This window comes from Canis lupus, chromosome 26 (genome assembly GCF_003254725.2).
Source record: "Canis lupus dingo isolate Sandy chromosome 26, ASM325472v2, whole genome shotgun sequence".
Taxonomy (NCBI): Eukaryota; Metazoa; Chordata; class Mammalia; order Carnivora; family Canidae; genus Canis; species Canis lupus.
Genome location: NC_064268.1, coordinates 36,318,208 through 36,344,520, shown reverse-complemented (window position 1 = coordinate 36,344,520; position 26,313 = coordinate 36,318,208). Strand labels below are relative to the sequence as shown.

Below are 26,313 nucleotides of genomic sequence, written 5' to 3'. Positions count from 1 at the left end.
GCTTTCCAACTCCATAAAATTGCATCTCTTAGGACATTCATTTCCTTAAATTCTAAATTCATTTCCTTAAATTCTAAGTGTGATCATTACTCTATTGCACAAAAAGCTTCAGAGTCTCACCTTGTCTCATAAGTTAACTATTTATATGCATATGTATATAGACTTAAAGCTTGCTTCATTCCTAGGCAAACTTACTTTTGACATACCACATTGTAGTTAAATATAATTATGGTATATATTTTAAAATATATATTTAACCTCGTAATATATATACATCACTATAAAACTAGCTATAAAAATTGGGGGCAATTTGTATTTTCTCCATTGTGATTATTTCAAGGTGACTATTTAGCAATTTAATTTATGGTAATTATTTTAGTATTTATTTATTTATTTATTTATTTATTTATATTTTAGCATTTAATTTATGACTAACTCTTACTTCTCAGCAATCATCATGCATCCTCAAGAATGTTTTCTTTTTTAAGATTTTATTTATTTATTGAGAGAGAGAGTGCACACGAGTCAGGGGAGAGGCAGAGGGAGAAGCAGACTCCCCGTTGAGCAGGGAGTCCGACACAGGGATTGATCCCAAGGCTCTGAGATCATGACCGGAGCTGAAGGCAGTTGCTTAATCTACTGAGCCACCCAGGCACCCTGTAGGATTGTTTTCAAATCCAGAAATTAACCTACAAATTGTTTGCAAGGTCATAAAAGTTTTATGATTCTAAATATAATCATCAATAAAGATGAACTGATGTTATGTTTCACAGACACGTACTTAAATTTGCATTCATTTTTGCTTTACAGTTTTCTTTTTGTGTTCTGGAGTCAGTATTTTTTTTCCCTCCAGGACGCAAACATAGTGTACGGCCCTCAGATTGGCCCCTAAGCCCAGCCTCCACACCGTGACTGAAGGATTTACTCTGGGAGATGCTCCCTTAGCCCAGGGCGTCCTTCGGCCAAAGATCCCTACTTCTCACAAGGAGACCTGCTCTACACAGTCCTCTCCCCACCAGGTTTCCTGTTGCTTCTGTCCCTTGTCGCCTTGACTCCGGTAGTGCTATGAGCTTTGGCTTCTCCACTGTCTCGATTCCCTTCCCTACACTCACCCTTCTGCACTTGGTCCCCTCTCCACCTGTATGCTGTTAGGACTAACTGCAAAACCCAACAGGCAACATGGTCCTACGTGCATGATGGTCTAACATCTAATTGTTGTGCTTTCACTCTTCCTCAGTCACTTCTTGCTCTTTCCAAATTCCATGCCTCTGAGACTCCCTCCATTTCTGTAATTTTTCCTTTGGGAATTTTGCGCAGTGTTTATGGCTTCTCGTGGATACTATCTTCAGATCTCCATGAAGATTTTCTGATTCCTTATGGCTTGCTCCTCCTTCCTTTGGACTTTCTGACCACTTTTTATGTATGGATATATTTATATATGGATATAGTTTATGTATGGATATATTTTATTTTTCTGACCACTTTTTATGTATGGATATATTTATGTATGGATATATTTTATGAATATGTATTTGATACATATGAATATGAATATGTATTTGATATATTTTATGAAACTTAGTTGACTCAACTATGAAAGATGTTTGTGTTCTCATCTTATTTCTCTGCAGACTTCTAGCCTGTTGACAAGTGTCTTTGTTTTTTTTTTTTTTGTATCCCAGACATTATTTCATAAGACAAGTGGTCTATAGAAGGGATTTCATGTTGGTTGCATTGATAAGTAAATATGATACTAGTTTCTATGTACACATCAGGAGAAAGGATTTTAGAAGTTCCCAGACCCCACTCTTGGCAAGAGGAAAAGATCCAGAGCCTTACAAAGTAGGGAGAGCAAACTCTAAGGACAGAATGACAACAGAATTGACCTGTTTTCTGGTCATCAGCCTCCGAAATACTGCATTAACGAGGTGGTAATCTCATAAAGTACGAGAGAAAGCTGGACCTGAGAAGAACATCCTTGAAATAATGTCCTCCAGCCCCCTACTTTGTAAAGAAATTTAGGGCTTGTGACTTGTTCAAATCACCCCAAAATTAGAGCTAGAGCGAAACACAGGTGCCACATCTCCACTGTGTTTTCGATACTTCTGTTCATCTTCAATGGACCTGGGCAGCCTTGTCAGAGGTGGAGAAAGCCTGAGTGACACACTTACAGGATCGTTCTTTTGAATAAAATTTCTGCACCACACTTGGGTGTGTGTGTATGTGTGTGTGTGTGGGGGGGTTGTCCTACATTACCTTCCCATTTAAAGCTTTCATAGCCTCAACAGCATCTTCTCGATTACTGAAGTGCACAAAAGCATAGTCTCGGATCTTCTTTACCCTTTCCACAGCACCTGGAAACAGAAAGTTGGCCCCATTAGCAAACCGTAGAGAGCCCAGGGAATGATACACATTAGCATTTTGCTTCCAGGAGTATTTGATTTTTTTTTTCTTTTTGGAGACTCATTATTTAGGTACAAAATCTCATCGAGAACATTTGGTGTGTCCAGGTTTACAATTCTACACATTCAACAGAAGCTTTTGTTTGTAATTTTTTATATCCCCTATAGTCTGCCTTATTGTTAATTATGGATTTGTGTTTTCCACTTCCTAGATTATAGGATCTTCAAGGATAGAGGCAGTATCTTATTTGGTCTAGCATAAAATATAAAGGATAGTAACTTATAATTCAGTAAAATATTTGTTGAATTGATTTGAACTTAACTATTGGCCATCCTATAAATCTATACTTAGGTGATTGGCTTTTAAATTTTTATGGCTTTCCGAAAAAATTTAATGGCTTTTTCCCCCCATAAAAATATTGTGTCTCTTGATTTATATAATAAAACTTTAGGATTAGGAGACACTTTAGCAATGATTTAAGTTTTTAAAAAATTAATTTGACCTTAATGTATTTATTTTTAATTTAAAGATTAGGAATCTGGGTTCTGACAAGGGAAGTAAGATTCATGAGTTGACACAGCTAGGAACTAGAATGCAAACCTTTAAACTGCTTATCTGAGATTCTTTTGATTTAAAAGAAGAAAGTAGTTTCTGAAAGAACGTGGGAAAGCCAAGATAGTTCCTTATCAAGGTGTTCGTAATATCTAAATGTTGGAAACAATGTAGGTATCCACTAAGTCTACCTTGTGGAATGTCTCCTACAGAAGCCCTCCTATTTGCAAAAGGACCGTGCATGAGGACATTAACTCTACCACTGTTGAAAACTCCGCCACTGCAAAAGTCCATTCCCATGAGATTGATAAGACCTAGTACATTTATACACAATAAAATGTCTTTAAAGAGAACAAGTAGACCTACATATACTTACATGGAAAGATTTAAGACCCTATTATCAAATTTAAAAAGTTGTGAAATCATGAGGATAATACTATCACATTTAGTTTTTTTTTTAAAGATTTTTATTTATTTATTTATTCATGAGAGACACAGAGAGAGAGAGAGAGAGAGAGAGAGGCAGAGACACAGGAAGAGAGAGAAGTAGGCTCCCTGCGGGGAGCTCGATGTGGGACCTGATCCTGGGACTCTAGGATCACGCCCTGGGCTGAAGGTAGATGCTTAACCGCTGAGCCACCCGGGCATCCCTACACATTTAGGTTTTCAAAATCCCACCCACATCTGTGCATGCATAAATATGAATATAGACAGAGAAAGAGAAATGGAAAGATACCAACCAAACTGTTAATAGAGGTTACTTTAGGAGTGGGGAGAAAATTCGGAGAGAATAAAGGGAGATTTCATATTTTAATTTCATTCTTTGGTGTTTTGCAAATATTTGCAATGCTCATTGATATTAATTGTGTAATTAAAAAATAAAAAATCAACCTAACCTAATTTTATATCGAGGAACTGCGTATGTTGATGGTAATACAGAAAAATAATAAAAAAAGTTTAGCAAAATAGTTGAACTTTGTATTTTATGTTTTATTACTAAAATGTTGCTAGAGAATATTGCTGATGACTCAACATGAAAGAGAAGCTTTTCCTGGAGTGAAGGTAAAACGGACACCTGTGTAACTTGTTAGCAGTTTGCTAACAGGTTAGCGTTGCCAGCTGTCCTCTTTCGGTGACACTCACTAGGGTGTCCTGGAGAGACTGGGTTTCTTCCATCCTAGTTGCCCGACCTAACCTATGATGGGACCCTTTCCCAGGGAGGACCAGAAGGGGAGATGAGGGTTCTTCTCTGTCCTCTCCCTATCGAGGTTCAGCTATCGATCCTCTTAGATTCAAGGTCACAAAAGCAATTAGACTTTTCACTCTACCACGTGGTTCCACGCGCTGTACGTTGTCTTCTTTTGGAATAACGGCAGGGCCGTAATGTGAGGATCGTTTGAAGACATTGGAATACTTCTCTCTCTTCTCTCAGCTTCCCACCCTTGGCTTCTCATGGCAACGGTTGTCCAGAGCAAAATCGTCTGGTGAGGCTGAGGTGTTTGAGACTGTGAAGCATGGACATTAACGGAACCAATTCATTGAGTTAACGAGTAATTAGCTGAACTTCCAGCATGGTCTCCGTGTGCCTTCAGTGTAGGTGTATCACCTATGGTGACATAGCCCCACAGCTTGTTCGGGTGATTTAGAGGTGAAAGGGGTGCCATTGAGGGTCTCCGTTGTTCCAGTCTTGGCTCCATTTGTTCTTCAGCCCCGTCCTTCTTCTGGGCTCCGCTCGACTAGATGAATAGGACCTGTTTTAGGGGCATCATGGTATTGTCTTCACCCAGGGCCTCCTAGTAGGTTGTGCACAGATCTAGGCTGCTCTATAAATATACACGGGGCGAGCAAACACCACCAGTCAACTCACACTCCAGCTTCTCTCACTCACATTCATTAGGCGGCATTTCAGACGGTGATGGGTCTAAATGTCCTCTAATGCCGCTCACAGATAAGTACACCGGCTTGCATTTTTAAGCAACACTGTTCAGCTGCTCCTGGTTATGGAAATCTTAAGGAACGAAGATGTAGCCTCATAAAACAAGTTAGAAAATGAGAGTTTGGTCTTCTGTACAATAGGATTCACCACGTGGCTTATTGTCCTATGTCGCTGCTTTAATCTCCAGGAGTTTGTTCACTGATTGATCATTGTTTGGCAGAGGGCGGAGGCAATGTCAATGGTGATCATCGCGCTGATGCAAAGGACTCCGAAGTCATAATACAGGGAATTGGGAAAATACTGCTCTATTCATGATCAACTTGTTAGCAGTGCATCCATGACCCGAAGAGAAACACACCTGCAAGCCGCAGGGAAGCTCATCTGGGGGCCATGGTTCTCCAAGTGGGGTCCTCAGGTGGCAGCAGCTTCCCCAGGAATTTCAGAGAAATGCCACTGCTCGGACCCACGCTCACGCACTGAATCACCATCTCCTGGGGTGCGGCCCACAGGCTGTTTTAAGCCTTCCCAGGGATTCAGATGGACAGGAAACTGTTTTAGGGAGATCAGATTTTGTGGCATGACTGTAATTGGAATTTCAGCAGATAGCCTGAAGCTATACTGGGGAAGAACCTACATTTTTCAGCCCATTTCTTTTTTTTTTTTTTTCAGCCCATTTCTATTCTGATTGTCATTTATTTCTCTGAGTGGCAGTAGGATATTTTCAGGTTAATCAGGGTTAAAACTATAGGGTGAAAGATTTGCTGGGAATATTCGGGCTCCTCTGAGGGATCTAAACTTCCAGTAGGATTTTTAAAGAGTTATTTTCCTGTTTCTCTCTGTAAATTTTCCTAGAGAAGTATAAACACACCCTTTCCACTGGAAAATAAACTCGTTAGCTCTGATTTTTTCTTCCTGATACAGCAAATGTCTGCTGGTCCTCCACCCTCTTTTGTGGAGTGCCAAGAGGCAGCCACACATCACTGTAGAGCTCCAAGTTGTGCCACCAGAGGGAGAGAGGAGAGAGGGAGAGAGCGAGCCAGCATTTATTATTTTCATTATAACCAGGAGGACACGAGCTCATGTCTCTCTTTAATGCGACAAGCTGATAACCGGTGACCAGGAAAGGAAGCAGCCTTTTAGGTGTTTCCCATTCCAGCCCTTTCCAAAGAGCAAAAACAAAACAAGAAGGTAAGGTCTTACTTAGATAAAAGGAAGAACTATATCGTGCAACTGGCACCACCAGGTTCTAGAACCTCTTCATGAACTCAAACTGAAGGCCTGTAACTAGTAAGCATTTCTGGGTCCTTTCCCCCACCCTGGGTAGCCACCGCTCTGCTCTGTCTCAATGACTGAGCCTACCTAAGGAACCTCGGATACCTGGCACCTGTTACGTCCTGCTGACTGTCTTGTGTCATCGCGCTCGTGTCTCCGAGGTGCATCCATGCCGTGTGCTGTGAGCCTGGTAGGCAAGTATCTGTGCAGGTCCCTGCTTTTCCTTATTTTGTGTGTATGCCCTGAAGTGGAATTGTTGGATTACATGGTGATTATATGTTTTTTGGGACCCAGTGTACAGTTTCCCACAGCGGCTGCATTATTTTGTGTTTCTGTTTATATGGCACATGGTTCTAATTGCTCCACAGCTTCCCCCAACATCTCTGTCGTCTTCTTTGATGATTACTACTACTACTACTACTACTACTACTACTAACTACTACTATTGGTATCTTGGCAAGTGGAAATGGTTTGGGGTTGTATTTCCCTGGTGAATAGTGAGTGACGCTGAACATCTCTTAATGTGCGTGTTGACCATGTGTGTGTGGCACGTGGACAATATCGATCGTTGGACAAATACACATTTCCGTTTTTACTTAATCTTTGGTTGATGTATTGTTTGCAGACATTTTCTGTCATTCTGTGGGTTGCTGTTTCAGTGTCGCAAATGCCCTCTGAAGCAGTTTTTAATTTGGATGTAGTTCAATTACTTTGTTTTTAATTCATCGCCTGTACTTTTAATACCATCCAAGAGTTTATCGCCAAATCCAATGTCATGAAGCTTTACCTATATATTCCTCTAGTGATTTTTAAAAATAATATTAGCTTTCTTTTTGTTAGTCCCTGATCCATTTTCAGTTAACTTTACCAATTCTATAAATCCAGCCCCACTTTATTATTTGCATGTGGACGTGCCATTCTCAATACAGTTTATCGAAAAGATTGAAAAAAAGGAAGTATCAAAAATAAGGTAGGAAGTCAACACAAAGCGGAATGTGGTGGAGCGATATCTACATGCACACATGTCATTCCTCTGCCCACAGGTGCATCGACATTCAGATCTCAGCTCACACGTCACTTCTCCTAAACGTGAGTCTTGTCTGCACCCCAAGGGTAGGCTGTCATGGCTGTGATTCTTCTGGAGCATCTTTTTTTGGTGGGGAGGGGTGGAGGGAGAGGGAGAGAGAGAATCTCAAGCAGGCTCCCCACCGAGCAAGAAGCCGGATTCTGGGCTCCATCTCATGCCCCTGAGATCATGTCCTGAGTTGAAATCAAGAGTCAGACACTTGAGCAGCTGAGCCACCCAGGTGTCCCTCTTCTGGAGCATCTTAAACTCCTTCCACACACACGTCACACCTGTTTGCTCCTCCCACAGTGCCTGGCACATGGGAGCTACTGAAATATTGACAGCTGAACGAGTGAGTGAGTGAGTGAGTGGAATAAGGATGGGAGCTGGAGGTGGAAGGGGATAATTATTACTGTTAAGCATGTGGTTTTGCCCAGACCTGGATTCGAATCTGTGATTTGCCACTGGTTAGTTGTGTGACCCTGAGCAAGCAACTTATCTGCTCCAGGTCCTGGTGTTCTCACCTTTACAATCACGAGAGTGATACAGTGACCTGCGTCCCATGGTTGTGGTGCTGAGGAGGTGACACCTGCTGAGAAAGGGCCCGAGGGGAAGCCTGGCCCATGGTGAGCAGTCAGTCACTTGCAGCCTCTGTGTTAGTGATGGGCTCACAGCTGGTGCTGTGGGGTCACACATTGCACTAGAATGTCAGGAAGGCGGGGTTCCTAAAGCCTGGAGAAGGACAAAGCTGGTGCATCTCCAAAAACGGGGAAGTGGCATCCTTACTAGTCACCTGTGCAACAAATCATCAGCTTATTCTGTTACACCTGACCCAGCACCCGGAGCTGGCCACGTGACCAATGGAGGGGACTATTCTCAGGCCGAGTTGACATGATGGCACCATGGCTCGTGCTTATCAGCAAGGTAGAGGGATATTCCCTGGAGACAGAAAAGCCCTGGTTTATGGAAAGATGTTACCACAGTGATAAATTTAGGCCAGAGTGTGTTCCCAAACCTGTTAATTCCACAAGATGGCTGGCCAAAAAATGAGATCCCTGGTCCAGAAATTTGGGAAGCCATCCTACATCTCCTTTTGGAGACTTTCAAAGCATATTAGAAGGTTAGGACTCTGATAAGTCCTGCAATAAAAAAAATCTGTTTAATTTTCCTGAATCTGGTGTTTATAGATTTACTTGATCAAGGACCCCTTCTATCAGTAGCATCTACTAACCATCCACAGAATTAATGTTCTGCAGAACTGGCTTTGGGAAATGTTTGTTTGGACATTCTTCCCTGACGTATTTTACCTGTCTCACTGTTGTAGTTCCTATAGGAGAAAAGAGCAGTGAGGCCTGAATCTCATGGTGTAAAACTGATACTGCAAAGTAATGACAAGATGAGCAATAATAATTATCACCCCCCACCTCCCTCTGTTCCTTTCCCTTCCACTTTACCCAAATGAGTTTCCTAGGATTATTTCCCACCTTCCTACGCATGTACCTGATATTGTAATCATGTTCCATTTGATCAGTGGTTCTCAACGGAGGGCAATTTTGCCCTCCAGGGCAAATGTCTGGGGATATTTTGGGGTATTATGTCTTAGGAGTTGCTACCGGCATCCAGTCGGTAGGGGCATGGGATGCTGTTAAAATTCCTATATTGCTCGGGAGAGACCCCCCTGCCACAACCAAGAATTATCTGACCGAAAATATTAAGATCCCTGAGTCTGAGAAACCCTACCTGAGATTATAGCTCTGGCCGTGCATTCATCAACACAGTAAATATTTATTGAGCGCCTACCATGAGCAGGTACAGAGACAGGGGCCAAGGAGATGACTGAAGCCAAAACCCCCTCATGCAATTTATAGTTTAGTGAATAAAATGGGCATTAATGAAGTAACCACATGGGTAATGGTGGAGTCATACTGCTGATAAATGTTGTAGGGCCATGTGTCCCTTCTTCACTAATCCCAGGGTCGGAATATAGTTGTGTAGTCCGTGTGCGATTCTAAGAACGCAGAATGAAAGCTATTCTGTTTGTAGCCATGGGAAGTCATCTCAGGCGTAAGGGTTTTTAAAGCACAGCTGGAAAACGGAATCTACTACGGCATGTCCTACCTGGTTTAATATTGTTGAATTCTTTCTCAATCATCTCTTCCGAGGTAGACAGCATCAGATTTCTCACGTACAAGATTTTCACCGACGACATTGTGTCCTCATCAACCTCTACTTCCGGTTCCGCCCAGTCTACGGCGATGGGATGTCCCCATAACTGAATCCTTCCTGTCCAAAGGGACACAAGTATGATTAGTTACGCAGAAATCAGGGCAACATCATCTCAGTTCGCTGAGAGGGCCTCTTAAATTCAACCGACGCTTTGAGGTCTTGATCGAGCAAGAAGGCGGCTGTTACAGGAGGCGATTATTGATCTTACGAAGCCTTCCAGATCAATGGAAGGGCTGGCTAGGAGGGCGTTCTCCTGACAGACGGCTTGTTGTAATGACTGAGCACAAAGGGAACGAGGACGTGGTTGGAAATGGATCAGAAATGAGGCAGCAACGGGCAGGTTTGGGTCTTCGAGCAGCTGTCATAGGGGTGGGTTAGTCATTGCAAGGGAAACAGCAGAAGAGGAGAAAGGAACATATGGATTGAGGGCTCGGACAGAGAGCGACCTCATGAAGCCTCATAAAGGTCATTGGGAGGTAGGTCAGCTGCTGTTGGGATCTGCGTCACCCGGTGCCACCACCGAGCTGACAACTGGTATGCGAGCAAGAGTGAGCAGGCCTCGGGCACCCCCCGTTTGTTCTCCGTCCCTTACACCTGGTCAGCTGTGTCCCCTGATCAGCTGACCCCTCCGATCAGCCACGTCCCCTCCTACTTCTCTTCTCAACTTGGGAATCTGCAGAAAAAAAATTTGTATCCCGATTAAGAAGACAAAGAGCAATGGAAGGGTCTGTGATGAGAAACTGAGCTCTTTGGGGAGGGGGTAGTTGTCACCCGTGACCATGACAACATACATTTGTGTATTTCTATAGTGGCAATTTATTGAGGGCATAACGTGTTTTCCATTCGCTACCTCAGTTTCTGCTCATAGTCACTCCATGGGGAGGAAACAGACTTTCTCGATTTCATGGAAGAGGAAATGAGCTTTAGAGGCACGAGTGACTTGCCCAGACCCACCTCACTTCTCCGTGGCTCTGTTTTCTTCTCTGCTTACACAGCCATGTACCCCTACCCGGTGCGGAGCTGAGCTGAAGGGATAGTGGGGGGGGATCAACTCAATTCCTACATTTGATTGGGAATCTTGTGTGTTTTTAATTAGTTGTTTTGGAAGAGCCTAAAGAAATACCCAACCTGAGGGGGCATCTGGTCGGCCAAGCATCTGCTTTTGGCTCAGGGCATGATCCCAGGATCCTGGGATTGAGCCCCAAGTCGGGCTCCCTGCTCAGTGGGGAGTCTGCTTCTGCCTCTGCCCCTCCCCTGCTCATGCTCTCTTGCTCTTTATCTCTCATAAATAAATAAACAAACAAACAAATAAATAAATAAATAAATAAATAAAATCTCAAAAAAAAAAAAAGCACCCAACCTGAGCCCCCCTCACTGGTATGCTGCACGCAATTCCTTTCCACTCGCAACACCAGACTGTTAAATTTTCAGAATTATGTGAGCCAGTTGGTGTCATCTTGGTAGCTTGAAATCGGCCACCACCGTGGTAGCATCAATACCATGGGGACCTGCCCGTGTTACACGGGGCTTGGATTACCCCTGGGAGTTGTCTTGGAAAGATTGACCAGCTCATCACTGACCCCAGGACTCTCCTCCCCAATTTTGATACGAGTGGTCCAGGCCTCCCGAGGCTTCTTAATAGCACTTCAGTTAATTCAGCCCAAATGGAGAACAGGTGCCGTCCGTTGGCCTTTGCCCTCCTGGCCTGGGACCACAGGAAGCCGCCGGCGGCCTGAAGACCTGCGGAAGGCTGAAGGGGACAGCATTGGAGGAGGTAGGGTGGGCAGTGGTCTCCCCAAGCATCCTCGTGGCGGTCAGGGTGGCAGGTAGATTCGGGAACATGGGCTTTGAAACCGGACCCGTTCACACGTCAGATCGTGGGCCTGGCTGGGAAGTGACCCCCCCTAAACCTCAATGTCCTCATCTATAAAATTGGAATCATAAAAGTCGCGAGCTGGTGCTGCTGTGGAAACAAAAGATGATACACGTGAGGGACATGATCACGTTCCACTGACGCAGTCTCCCCTTGAGTGTTTTGGGGTTTTTGGGGGGTCTCTTTTCCTGCGTGTGTGGTTTCTTCGGAGCACTCTTTGGGTGCAATAGAGAGATTTGTTGTTTTTGTTCTGTTTTTTAAAAGAATTTCCTTGGGAAGAGACCAAAGCCCATCGTAGGTGCTGAGGAAATGTTTCCACACTGCGTGGTGGGCAGGTGTTCCTGCTGACCTCTCCCACGGGGCAGGGCCGGCCTCCAGCCTCAGCCGGTGGCGGTGCCGTGGATCACAGAATTGGCCGCACAGCAAAATCACCTGGGAAGCTTAAAACACCGGGGCCCAGCTCTGCGCCCCAGAGCAGCAGACTCAGCTGATCGGGGTCGGTTCGGTCTGTGGCGTTTAGAAACCTCCTCGGGTTATTCGGATCTGGGGCCCCCGAGGGGTGGCGGCTGACTTACGCCGCAGGTTCTCAAACTTGGGTCTGGGGTAGCGGAGCAGCCCGGGAACCGGCTATAGACGCAAAGGAGCAGGTGCCACGGCAGGTGTACGGACTCAGGGACTCTGGGGGGGGCCTCGCGGTGCCACTTTCCCACGCCCTCCAGGTGACCCCGTGCGAGCCGATGCTGGGGCCACGTGAGAGCCTCCCCAGAGCGTCCTCGGAGCTGGGCGCCGGCCCGTGTCCACGCACACCTGGGGAGGGAGCGGCCGCCGTCCACGGGGAGGGAGGTGGCTGGGTGGAGGGTCACGCGAGGCCGCGATTTTCTCTCTGCCTCCTAACTGCAGTCTGGGTCAGTTAGGAAGGGAGAGCTTGTGGCCCTCGCCTGTCACGCGTGCTGAGGACCGCCTTCTCTCACGCGAGGCTCTCCGGGGACGCGGCCCTAAGCCTCTGCCCTGGGGGGGCCTACGGTGAGGCAGCAGGTGGCGCGTCCAAGCGCGTGGAGGCCTGGCCCCGGGCGCCAAGAAGGAGCAGTTGGCTCGGGCCTGTCCGTGGTGCGGCTGCTGGGGGCCCGGCCACGCGCTCGGTGGAGGGCTCCCCGGGAGGCGAGGGCCGCTGCCCGCCCAGGCCCGCCGCACCCCGAGACACAGGCTCTGCCCGGCCACGTGCACTTTCCTTGGCGGAGGGCAGGTGCTCTGGGAACTCGGGTCTGGCCCCGGAAACTCTTTTTCTCCCCTTCCCGAGCCTCTCTCACTGCGAGGCCCCCCAGAAGCTTGCACGTGTCTGGTGGCACAGGTGACGGAGAGAGGCAGCGGGCGTGGGCTGCCACGGGCCGGGCTGGGCCCTGAAGGCCGGGGCGGCGCAGGGGGCAGGGTGCGGGTCGCTCCAGCGGGGACGCAGCTTTCGGAGCAAACGAGACGAGAATCAGCGTGGCCTAAACCACAGGGGGGTCTGTCCCGCTGCAGAGAAGGGGCTTGCCGGGAAGTGGTGGTGGCAGGTACGGCTGGGAGGGGCTGGAGCCTTGAGGAACGGCCGCAGAGTCCGGTCTCCCCCGCAGCGCACAGCGGGCGAGCAGCACCATTCAGCCCCGGTTCCTAGTGCTTGCCCTAATCCTGGAAAGGACGACGTGAGATTTGGGGGAACATGAGTAATCTGGTGGTGACGGTCGGGGCGGAGCAGGTGAACAGCGGGGTACCTCCAAAAGAGAGCAGGGCTCGGAGAATAACCTGGAATTTTTGGCAAGAGTCTACGTTCAGCAATACATGTTTTTAGACTCCAACCATAGTCTGACATCAGGATGGACACAGGGGACTTCTTCACGGCAGAAAAGAGGGCACCAAAGGGGGGCTCGCCGAGGGGCTCAGGACGCCTGCTGAGGAGCATCAGGGGTGCTCTGCACCCGCGCCGCTCAGGGTCTGCCCGCGGAAGCATCGTCCTTAAAAATACCCATCTCGGTAATGGGTCCGGCAGTCGGGGGGGGGGGGGGCTGTCTCCTGCCCTCTCACTTTAGCTGCCTTCATGAAGATATTAATAAGATCTCTCCCGAGGCACCTGCGTGGTTCGGTCAGGTGACCCCTGACTGTCGGTTTCTGCTCAGGTCGTGATCTCAGGGGCGGGAGCCCAAGACCCGGGTCTGGCTCCCCGCTCAGGGCTGAGTCTGCTCCACACTCTCTCCCTCTTCCTTCCCCTCTGCCCCTCCCCCCATCAATAGATAAATCTCTTAAATAAAAAAGTCATTCCCATCTTCCAATTTTGAAAACTTCTAGCCTCTGATCGAGTTAAATTTTTTTTTTTTATGGTTTAAATAGAGTCAACGCTCACGTTACCTTTGTGTCAGGGGCACGACGTGGCGACTGGTCAACTGTATGCGTTACGCTGTGCTCCCCACGAGAGTCGCTATCGCCTGTGACCGTACGGCACTACTGCGATCCCACTGTGTTCCCTACGCTGCGCCTTCCATCCCCGTGACTTGCTCAGTCTGGTTCGTTTTTAAGAATGTGTACGGGGCGGAGGTGGGGCGCACCTGGATGGTTGCGGTTGAGCATCTGCCTTGGCTCAGGGCGTGACCCCCGGGTCCCAGGATCGAGTCCCGCATCGGGCCTGCTGCTCCCTCTGCCTGTGCCTCTGCCTCTCTCATGAGTAAATGCATAAAACCTCAAAGAAAAACAAGAACATGTACAGGGACCCTATAGGTGGTGTTGGTTTTGTCTCTAATTCTGGCGGCTCTTCCATGGTGCTCGGGAGAGGAGTTGATTCCACTGTCTCCCATTGCGTCATTCTCGAAATCCCCTTGTTTTAATATTGATTCGACTTAATACCTTAAGTCGAATACCTTTGTGTGAGTTTTAGTGACTGTTTGAGAACGAGCAGAGGATTTTCAACAATTTCCCGAGGCCGGCCTGACCGAGGCAGGGCCCTGGGGTGGGGGCCTTTACACACAGGGTTGACGGTCGTTGCCCAGATGGGCCCACCCCGTGGTGGTAGCACCCAGCAGGTGCCTGCCGTTGGAGGGCCACAGGCCTGTTAGCCACGGCGGAGTCGCCGGGCAGCGTCACCGTCAGGCTCATCCTCCACGGTGAGGGACACCGGGCTCCAGTTCTAGCAGGCCTGTTAGCAGCCGCGCGGACCACCCAGGCACATGCTCACTTTTGAGGCCATCCTCCACTGTGACGCTTCGCCACAGGGTCAGGCTCGTGGCTCGGGGTCCCCCCAGTGCACACGTGTTACACTCCACGCATGGTTTTCAAAACCTCATGGGTAAACCTCATGGGTGAAAGCTGCGGGGGCCCGAGTGTACCGTGACCTAGGGGACAGGAGGGCTTGGAAGCCCACGGAAGCCCCTCGGGAGCCCACGCGGCAGCCAGCGCCCGTGTCCCCACCCGGTACCCAGCGCAGGCGGCAGGTGGGGCTCCCTGGGGACGGGGTGCCCACCTGGCAGCAGCTTCCTTCGGGCCATGGCAGCCGTGCGATGACTCTCATACTCCACGAAGGCAAAGCCCCGGTTTCGGGTCTTATCTGCGGCGCTCGGGTAGACGATGACGTCGACGACGCCCTCGGTGACCTTCTTCATCTCTGCTAAGATCTCTTCTCTCTTCTTGGTCTTCGGGATGCCCCCCACAAACAGCCGACAGTTGTCCACGCTGGCGCACACCCCGAGGAGGCGCCCGTTTCTGCAAAAATAAAACAAAACCGGAGGCAGGCACTTTTTATTCTTGGCAGGGACCCCCGCGTGAGTGGGGCTTCCGACACAACTGCCCCTAGGAATTGTCCCTCATGGGGCACCTGGGGGGTTCCATGGGCCAAGGTCTGCCTTCGACTCAGGCCGTGACCCCGGGGTCCTGGGATGGGGCCCCACGTCGGGCTCCCTGCTCAGCGGGGCGGCTGCCTCCCCCTCTCCCTTTCCCCCTCCCTCCTGGCTTGTATGCTGTCTCTCTCTTTCAGATAAATAAATAAAATCTTTTTTTAAAAAAAGAAATGATCCCTTATGCTGGGCAGGTTTTCCCGTATTATCGCATTTGACCTAGCCGAGGAAGGTGGGCAGGGCAGGTGCTGGAGGAAGGCTGGAGACACCCCCCACCCCCCGAGAAACTCAACGACCTGCTTAAGGTTTTGTAGACGGGGAGGGCTGGGGTTCTCCCGCGGACTCTCGGGTCCCTCCCGTCCCTTCCACGCGGGGCCGCCGAGGGCACCTGCATGCGTTCCTCCACCGGCAGGTGCAGAGGAAGCTCTTGGGAAGCGGGGGTGCTCGGGGAAAATGCATCAGAAACCTTTTGTGTATGATTTTGGGGCATATAGTGCCCCTTCTGGGAAAGTGTGTCTAGCCAAGAGATGAACACCAACAATCTTGCATCAGGACATTCGCTGCTATGATTTAAAATAGTCCCCAGATTGGAAATCAAAATATGCCCCCTCCGGAACCGGTCTGATGCCTGGTGGCTGAGATGACGTTGACCCTGCGGCGGGGCCTTGCCCCCTCGTGCCCGTAGTCTGGCTGTAGCCTCGGGTCCCGGTGCACCACGAGCTAACAGCCACCCCCTGGGTCATCTGAGAATGCCTCTTCACCTTTCTACGTGTCCCTGGGCTGGACGCTACTGCTCCGGCTGAGACTCGCTGCTAAATTAAAGATGAGCGTTGACACCGTAGACTGTTTGAGAGCGCAGTAGCGTAGGAGAATATTTATTGGTTAAAACAGCAGCTCACAAAAAAAAAAAAAAAAAAAAAAATCAGCTCATGAGATGCTACTGGCTTAAAAAAAAAAAAAGGATGTCAAGATACGAATATGAGTCCATGTTGATGAACGCTGTACCGAAAACCTAGGAAGACCGTGCAAAGTAGAAAGCCGAAAAAAAAAAAAAAAAAAAAAAGAAAAAAAAGAAAGCCGACGTAGTGATTATCTTGGAGGCAGTGGGATTGTGGACGGAAGGTGTGAACTTTTATTGCCTTTTTTGGGCTGTTGTGTGGCTTTTGTAATAACAGGAAGTTAGTACAGTCATTAAAATGGGGAAAGCTCCTTTCACAGAAAGGACTTGCACGTCGAAGCACTCCGCTTTCCCGGCGCTGGCGGCCTCAGTGGGGTTGGGCCTCCGCCCCGCTCGCCCTCCCTGCCTCGCCGAGGACCTGGGGACCACGTGTCAGAGCTGCGACGCGGCCCTTGCCGCCCTGCTGAACGTGGCCCAAGGAATGTGCTTTTCCTTGCAGGAAGGGAAGGGGGGGCTGAAGGAATATTTCAGGTTTTTTTTTTTTAACTTAAAAAAAAAAACTCCCTCTATTCCAAAATATTATTTCTTTAGCAATCCTATTATTTTTGATGGAGGGCTTGCCAGGTGTCAGCGACTGGCAGGTGGAACCTGGAATCTCTGTGTCCTGGTTTTAAGTTTGTGTGGTCGGTCGGGCGCGTTCCCAGGACAGCTTGGCGACCAACAGCCAGCGCTCGCAGGCCAATGGCACGCGTGGACGGCTCCAGAAGCCCGGCGTTTAGACAGAGCCCGTGCATAGTTGATGATGATGAAGACGATGATAGGACGGCTCCGGGGCTTCTCCGGGGTGCGGGCCTTATCTACCCTGAGACGTAGCGGCTGAGAGCAGATCCAGGTCCGCCCCCCTCTCTGCAGGGAAGGTGCTCCCTGGCGGGACTGGTGGGGGCAGAGTGGACGTGGCTGGGATTGGCGCGTGGGGTCTCCGCTCCCCCGGCAGGGTCCTGTGCACCCCGCACCTCGATGCATAGGGCGCCTCTCAGCCTCCCCTCGCTTCTGGTGTCCAGCCGGACTTTGGAATGTGGCCCCCAGCTTGCTCCTTCCAGATGCTTTGTGATGTGTCCCCCCAACCCCGGTCCCTCCACCGTAATCATCAGCGAACGTCCTCGGCGCATGTGAGCTTTGCCTGCATCACCTATATTTTGGGAATGGCCAGGAGGGCGGCCCATCTTCATGTCTCGTAGACGCCGCCGCCGGAGTTCATTCACAGGGTGCCGTCGCACATCTCTGACTGCCACACGTCCCTGGTGTCCCCGTCACACACCCTGTCCGTCCTGCAGAGGCAGGGGCAGGCCCACGCGGAACGGAGCGTCAGCACACGCGGCCACCTGCGCGGCCTACCTGCGTGGCCAGGTCCGCATCCGTTTTGAGAATGAGCCTCACGCTTAGGCTGCCGGGGCTCCACGCGGGACCAAGGAGCGGGGCCTCTTCCGATCCCCGCCGCCCTGCACCTGTCATACCAAAAGGCTACGTTGACCCAGGGCTTTCCGTGGCCCTTTCCCCAAACGCTTGCGTCTAGGTTGTCTCCACGCCAGACGCCCAGAGCGTGTGAGTAGTTAGGTGCTGACGCTAAAACCATTGCTGGAAGAGGTCCCAGGATTTAATCTGCTCTGGTCGCCTGGTTCCCACGCCAGACAACCCCCCGCACACCAGACGCAGCTCCCCTGGCTCCCTGGAGGCCTGCGTGGGAGGGGAACTCCCAGGACTTCCCTCCAAAACTCTGCTCCACGATCTGACCCGCGGCCTGAGTGGGCAGGCCACGCTGGTCGCCAGTCCAGTCTGTCTTTTTGTGACTAAGGGACTGAAGAAACATGACCCAGTAACTGGTTTACAGAATTCTAAGGACAATAATGCAGGACTTATTTAGGGCCTTGAGGGAGTGAGAGGAAATAAATGGCAGGGAAGCCCTCTGTATTCACGCTGAGGATGACATCAGTTTTGAGACGCAGAAACATATGAAAATTATTTCTTAGAATTGCTGAATGTGCTAATATGTAAGAGGTCCATCATTCTTCGACCCATTACTGTGCTCCAGACGCCGGGATAAACGTCTAAAAGTCTATAGTATCCCCCCATCACCGCTCTGACGTGCGTCCTAGTGGTAGCCCCACTTTCGGGATGAGGACACTGAGGCTCGGGGAGGTAAAGCCACTCGCCGGCACTTGGGTGAAGCCTGTCCGACCCCAAAGCTGTTGCTTTTCAACCGCTGTACGGGTCTCTCTTCCAGGGGGCTCAGGGCTTCCTTTGAGAGATGATTTAGGACAATTCCGTCCGTAGGTGAAGCTTGTAGGACTCAGGCAATTTCATACGTTGGCCCCGTTTCCAGTTGATAAAATCCAGTTAATTGACTGCACAGGGTCAATTATGCCCTGGAAGCTTCCACTGGTCCCATGATTTGCAATATCATCCAAGTCTGGCTGGCCCTGCGACCTCTCTCCTGGCTCTGACATCGTACACGCCGTCCCCTCTTCAACAGCTCCCCCGGGGAAGTCTCATGCGAATCTCAACTGTGACTTCCCCCAAACCGAGCTCCCCACGTCCCGGCTATTCCTCCGGTCTTCCCACCTCAAGGGCACCGCCTCATCCACAGATGCTGGGACCAACATCCTCGCCTTCCTCCCTGAGTTCTAACACCGCTCACACTCTCTAAATCCAATGTTTAGCCGGTCTTGTCTGTTCAACCTCCGGGCCGGACCCCAGGCCCGACCCCTGCGGCACCTGCACCACCAGCCCCTGTGCACCTGCTGCAATCCCTTGTCTAGACCTAGACTACTCCCCGCTTTCCCTCTGGCTTCCCTGCTACAGTCCATGCTGCATCCAACAGCCAGAGTTCTGTTTTAAAAAGCATGAATCTAAAAAAACAAAAACAAAAAACACACGAATCTAATGGAATGTTTTCCCTTTTTATCAGAGCAGAAGGCAGATCTTGAATCATGGAGCATAAGGCTCTCAGACGACGCTGCCCTCAGGTCTCCTCTCTGTTTCTACCTCCTCGGCTTTGTTCTCCAACACATTGAGCTTGTTCTCGTTTGGGGGACTTGGCACTTGCTGTTCTTATTCTCCGGAATAATCCTCCTCCAGACCTGGCCGTCCTGGCTGGCTCTTTGCTTTCAAGTCTCAGGTAAAATTGTACTTTCCTGGAGAGTATTTTTTTTTCTTTTCAAAAAAGATTTTATTTATTTATTCATGAGAGAGGCAGAGACACAGGCCGAGGGAGAAGCAGGCTCCCTGCGGGGAGCTGGATGCGGGACTCGATCCCAGGACCCCGGGGTCACGGCCTGGGCCGAAGGCAGATTCTCCACCGTGGAGCCACCCAGGTGCCCCTGGAGACTGTTTTCTTAAATGCACCAAGTTAGAGTGGCCACCTCCTCACAGGTGGTTTTCTTTTTTTATTCTTAATTTTTTTTTTAAGTGTAGCTGACACACAACGTGACATTCATTTCACAGTGATTCCGCTTCTCTATTTTCCTCTGCTCAGCACCGTACAGCACTATTACAATACCCTTGATTCATGCCCTGTGCTGTGCCATTCGTCCCGGTGACTTACCCCATAACTGGAGGCTGTGTCTCCCTCTCCCCTTCACCCATTTTGTCTAGCCCTCCTCCTCCCCCCTCTGGCAACCATCAGGTTGTTCCCTGTATTTACAGGTCTGGTTCTGCTTTTTGTTGGTCTCATTTGCTTCTTTTAGAGTCCTCATGATTTTCATAGTCCTAAAAAATCTTCTATCTCCATTTGCTTACGACGAAGATAGGAAAAGGCATCTTGAAATTTCCAATATTTTGAACAGTGCCCATCACACGCACATTCGTGCAACAGATGAATTAATGATTTTTGTTTCTTTGAGCATTTCACAAAACTTAGCTTGGTACCTTAGGCAATGTTGACATTAAATAAACATTTTATCAAATTGATTTTTACCAAGGAAAAGACTCCTTTTTTTTTTTTTTTTAAATGTCCAGTCTGGCTGTCTTTTGCATAGACTGTATTAGATAAGTTTGATGGAAGAACAGATACAGGCGCATTGTCTGCTTCACTTTTTTAACCACAAGAGGTAGATCTTACCTAATTTCGTAGTTGTTAAGTTGCTTGATTGCATCCTTGGCTTCCTGTCTATTTGAGAAAGTTACAAATGCATACCCTCTATTGTTGCCATTAAAATCCATCATCATTCTCATTTCATAAATTTTACCAATCTACAAGTAAAAGAAAGAGAGAATCCATGTTTGTCCATTTGTACTTCCAAATGAAAACACACACACACACACACATACACACTGTTTTCTGAAGTCTTATCTCTGCCATATTTGGCATTTGCATCCTGTGGGGAATGGTTTGCATATTTTCATGCTGGGTTCAGATCTGTTATCTGACTCATGGGCAAAGTCAAGTTAAATAAAGAAAGCGCATACAAATGCATTTCAGCTTGACTTCACAGAATATGTTTTCGACAGAGCAAATGGCCTTTCCTTTTTTTTTAATAATAAATTTATTTTTTATTGGTGTTCAATTTGCCAACCTACAGAATAACACCCAGTGCTCATCCCGTAAAGTGCAAATGGCCTTTCATCACACAATTATCTGTGGATTTATCCGCTGTCCTTGGGACCTAAAAATGAGTTTATCATCAGCTGTCCTTGGGACCTAAAAATGAGTTTATCATCAGAAGCACAATTTCTTTTTTTCTTTTTTTTTTTCTGTTTCTTCTTTACAATTTATTCGAGAGAGAGAGAAAGAGGCAGAGACACAAACATGCTCCATGCTGGGACCCTGACGTGGGACTCGATCCCGGGTCTCCAGGATCACGCCCTGGGCCAAAGGCGGTGCTAAACCGCTGAGCCACCCGGGCTGCCCCAGAAGCACGGTTTCTTGATAGATTAGTCCTTGCCTTCTCCCTTGGCCTCTCAAGTTTCTGTAGTTTAATCTAGATTTAGTCATACTCTACCACTGATATTTAAAACAAAGACCCAGGATGCTCACTTGGAACCTTGCTAACTGATTTCTTAGTTTTATCCCACCATGACCTCAAGATGCAAAGGGAAGATGTGTTTCAGAGGATGATCTGGAGATTCTTGTTTTATTTAATTTATTTTATTTTATTTAATTTTTTATTATATTTTTTTTTATCTGTAGGCTGAAGGTAGATGCTAGTTTTACATAACCAGCCCAAGGTCCGGACCTCCACAGAAGGCGGGCACTCATTCTATCCCTCTGACTCCAGCTCTTTTGTTTTGCCTACGTACTGTTCCTTCCTGTTACCCCAAATGCTCTCCAGCAATCCAGACTCAATAATTTATTCTTGCTGGCCGCTGTAGGATGAGTGGCCCTAATAGATAGGAGAGGCATATGCAGGGAGAAGAGGTGTTATTAAATGTGTGCTATTACCTCAGTGATTGGTTACCTCCTGACCCAGCCTCCCCCACCCCAGGGTACTCAGTGGTGGACGTTTATCTATCCCGGGCTCATTCAGAAAGAGTTCAAGCATGCTTCATCTGTTTCAGGTGTTTCTTGGTGCTCATTTTCAAGTTCAGTATATAAAATTCTTAAAGGATTAAATCCTTATAATTTGTGCATGTGCCAAGTGATATCATTCATATAAAATTAGGAGCAGTTCTGAATCTGAGGCTGAGTTATACACATACACACAACTGATTTTGGCATTTAGGGAAAGAAATAGCCAGACTAGAATTTTTCTAAATTTTCCAGGAATGTGGTCGTTGAAACACAGCTTGGTAAAATATTGAAAATAAATTTTAATTTTCTGTTCTCCCTGTAACTTTGGGTTTAGTGACCATATGCGACTTGGAATTACAACTAAGGACATGTTCCTTAATTACATAATGACTTTGACAAAGCACATTATTAATCTTATTGATGCACTAGGGCAGACAAATTCAAACCTGTGGAAGGAAATTTCATTCTGAGTCAGTGTCTAGGTACACCTTTGAGCCATGACAAACACACACACACGCTCTTTGAATGGGAACGTAGTACGCTTTAGGAAGCCAAATTAAGAGGTCAAGTTGGAGCAATGTCTTATTCTGGAGAGGTTGTTGTATTATTATCGAATGGGATCTTGCCTCAAACTCAGTGCATCTCTACAGATCAAGGATCAGAATTTGAAAGTTAGCAGCAGCAGTAGTTCAAGCTGTCAAATAACAGGAAGAGCTACGTCTTCCTGTTATAGTGACAATAAGGGGACAGCCACTAACAGGAAGGGTTTGGCCCTATCCATGTTGAGGAATGGCAATTGGAAGAGAAGCCACCACCGACCAAGAAGAATGAGTGCTAAACAAAGTGTGCAATATTTTTCCCTTGAAAGATAAGAAAAGATATTAAATTCTGGACTCACTTTTTCACATAGTGGTATAAGTTCATCCTCAAAAAGGTCTCGGGGAAGTTTTCCAATAAAAATTTCACAGCCTCTTTCTGGGGGTGCAGCATCCCAGCCCGGTGGAGGGCCGCCATATTTTCTTTGTCCATTTTCCTGCAAATTCCAGGTGGATTGTATGAGGCAGAGAAGAAAACAATAAAACCTTTAGTTCAAGTTCCTCAATTATTTTCATGATCATGATAAGGAACCTATTTATCATTGACAGGTAATAGTGAACTGGTCAGAGGATAAAATCAAGTTCTCCTTTATGGGGATTTTATTTTATTTTTATTTATTTATTTATTTATTTATTTATTTATTTATTTATTTTATTGGGATTTTAATACCATGCTCCGTGCTTCAGCAACTTGCTTGTGAGAAGTGTTGTGAAAAGTGCTGGACAGATTAATTACTGTCATTCAAACTCACCAAAGCCTGATTATCAGAGGCTCTGACTGTGCTGTGAATCCAGGGCCCTGCTGTAACATGGAGTCTCTGTGGGGCGTCAGTAAGAGCTCTGGAGCTGGGCTGCCTGGCTCCATGACTCACTAGCTTTGGGGCTTTGGGCAAATGACTTAATTTCTTAGATCCCTCAGTATTATCATAATCAAAGAGGAGATAGTATTGGCTTTTTGATTAAAGGAGATGATACATCAAATATGCATGGCACTGTTCTAGGCATGTGATATGCAGTCAATAGCTTCTAGTTCTCTTCTTGGCCCCCTGGATTTGGGCTGTCTCATGTGCCAAGCAAGGCCATGTGAGCCCCTAAATAGAAACATTGTGAAGATGAACATCTGAAGAAGTGGACTGGCTCCTGTTAGGGGTAGCCAGTGAGGGACTTGAAATTAAATTTGTTTGCTTTTCTATGTGTATTCTTAAAAGTCATACGTTAGTTGTTTAAAGACATTGTTTTATATGATAGTTTGTTTAAAATCAAAGATAGAGCAGCTTCCAGTTTCACTGTTAAATCTTTATATACAGCAACTTGGGACTTTTTCAATTATTTTAGAAGTATTAGCACAAAGGCTTTTGGTTCACAGTGTAAATTATGTCACAACTGGAGAGTTGTGATCATTTTTTTATTCCTAATTTATATCATATTGCTTTAAACTAAAAAAAAGGTGTCAGAAAGGTATTCGATCTCAATTATTTTTTTTGCCTCCAAACAACTGGGTGTTTACTTATTTCACTAAATATTTTAATATTTGCCTCAAGAGCTCTTGCATTTTTTCTTCCCCCTATATTCTTGCGGAATCATCTAGCAGCAACTGATAACTTTTGTACCACTGAGAAATAAAATGTTTTATTCTTCCAGGGGAAGAAAAATGTCTTAAGGATTCAATGAGATCTATCTCAACCAAGAATTTTCTGAAAAACATGAAGTTGATATTTTCAAAGATATATTAAAAGTTCTAGTTACTTATTTTCTCACCAAAACCTGTACATTTACCACTCGCCAGACACTGCTGTCACTGTTCAACGGATTAAAGACTACTGCTGTTCTCACTTTACAGAAAACCCTGAAGCCCAAAGGGATTAAGTAATTTGCTGAGGTCACGTAGTTGGGAAGAGGCAAAGCCAGGATTTGAACCCAGGCAGTCTGGTTTCAGAGACCATCAGTTTAATCCCCACATCTGCCTTGTTATATGGAAGCCTAATTGTTTATAACAGATCCATACCTTTACATACTCATTCAGGAAAAAAAAAAAAAAGATCATGCCATTAAATTGCATGCAACTCTCTGCTGCATTTAAAATCCTTTCCAATTTCCAATCATTCTATTACACACGTTTTGGAAGGACATAGTTGATGTCCGTTGCTTATCAGGGGGGATATTTCTATTGCCGAACTAAAAATCCACCTGCTTTGTCTGACCCTGACCATTTTGTTGATGACGACCCCTCTGAGGCCATTTCTGTATGCTAAATGTCTAGAGGTCTAGAAATCTACTCAATGGATCACTGGAATAAATGTGTATAAATTTGGTAGTATTTTTATTCTTCAGTTTGAAAAAAACAAATTTTCATCCCATAATACTAAAGCAGCTATTCCAGAATTTCTGATTTGACAGGCTTTGTCTGATAGTTTCAAAGTAAATAGGCAACCAACAGACTGACCTTTTGAATTTTCCCTTCAACTTTCTTTCTTGGTAAAATTGCTAAAAATATCACCGAACTCTTTTGTGCGCATCCCGTTAATAGGAGGATCTTCTGCTTATGAGCCAAGAAGATTGGGCAGGAAAGCTAATTAATTGTCTTTCTGTGGTTTCTATAAACACTTGACAAAAATTCCCCAAGGGTATTTTTTTGGGATTACAGAGTCTGGCTGGTTCAGAGACGCCCTGAAGTCCACTCACGGGGGAAATCTGCTCTACGAACCGCCCACTGGGCTTGGAATGCACCAGTGGTGGCAGCCCAGGCCAATTTAAGACAGTGCTGGGCGTTAGTCATGGAATTAGAATAGCTGTCCATTACTCAGAAAGGACAGTTGGGAGCTGGAGTGCTAGTATTTCTGGCCCTGTTTTTATAGTTGAGGAGTTTAAAATAGATAAAGCCCAGTTATAATGGTTCTTTCCCCTCCTGGCTGATGTCCTTCTCGTGGGATGCATTCCCCTAGTAGCACACATGTATTAATAGCTCAGAGAGGAAGAATATAGGTTTTTGTTTCTCGTGAGAGAATGTTCGTTAAACTTTGGGAACTTTTATTTTTCTAATCAAAGACTTGGAAACCATTTACTCCCTCTCCTAGCACATAAATAGATAGAAACTTTCAACTATGTAAATTAAACATTGCGGTCGTAATTCTAACTATAAATCCAGTGGGTGTAAGTCACATACTGGATCCTACGCCTACCTAGTAACTCAGTTTATATATCAAGAGTATTTGAAAGTCCCTCTGGCACAGATATTTTAAGCCATTCACTATGGGATCATAGAGTCTTTAAGAAATGATGTACACCATCTTCTTGATGATGAATCAAACCACCCAAACTTCCATAAATGATTGTAAGCAATAAATCTTAGCATGAGACCAAATGGACTGAGTTCATTTTGGCCACCGGGCATCTGACCTTTTTATACATCCAGGGAATCTGAGCCAAATCGCATTTTTCTACAAGAGTTAAAAAAGGCCAAATACTTGCTATTCCAGCTTCTTTTGCAGCTCGGATAGTGATGGTTGCAATAAAGTAAAATTGAGTGCTGGTGCAGAAATCATAACGGTGCAAACTTCAGTGTTGAGCACCCCATGATACATTTTCTTATCATTCCTGATTTGCAATGTGGTTTCCTAAAAACCTTCAAAACTCTCCTGAACACTTACTCTTAAATCTAATTCTCCAAATTAAAGTTTCCACAAACATTCAATGAACTCCTTTTCTGCATAATCGGCCAGAGTGGACTTCTGTTACTTACATGTAATAGTAACAGCAGCAAAAACAAACAAACAAACAAAAACCCAAAAATCCACAACAGTTAATTCTAATTGACTCAGGGCCTTTTGATGTATTAACTCATTCAATCTCCTCAACAAAGCTGTGGGGATGATACTATTCATTTTATAGATGAGGAATCCAAGGCATAGACTGAGTCAAAGTCACTTAAACTGTAAGTAACAAAGACAAAATCTGAATCCCAAGCCTACGCTTGTATTAATACTTTTCTTTGGTTCATATATTAACCCAGTACGCTCATTTTGCAGATAAGGAAACTGAGACCAGAGATATCATGTGACTTGCCTGCAGTCACACTGGTTTAATTTGTTGCATGACACTAGACTGAAGGTCCTCTGATTCCCAGTGCGGTGA

At 46.6% G+C, this 26,313-nt stretch overlaps 1 protein-coding gene across 2 annotated transcripts in view; it reads right to left on the bottom strand.

Moving 5' to 3' along the window:
* Window positions 1-26,313, bottom strand: part of A1CF (APOBEC1 complementation factor) — an 82,671-nt gene that overhangs the window by 18,502 nt on the left and 37,856 nt on the right. For both annotated transcript variants that reach the window (XM_025441439.3, XM_025441440.3), the window contains exons 3-7: window positions 22,485-22,619; window positions 20,198-20,328; window positions 14,813-15,051; window positions 9,348-9,512; window positions 2,257-2,354 (exon numbers count right to left, since the gene is read on the bottom strand). In XM_025441439.3, coding sequence (XP_025297224.1) covers window positions 2,257-2,354; window positions 9,348-9,512; window positions 14,813-15,051; window positions 20,198-20,328; window positions 22,485-22,619 — 768 coding nt within the window. The remainder of the gene's footprint in view (window positions 1-2,256; window positions 2,355-9,347; window positions 9,513-14,812; window positions 15,052-20,197; window positions 20,329-22,484; window positions 22,620-26,313) is intronic.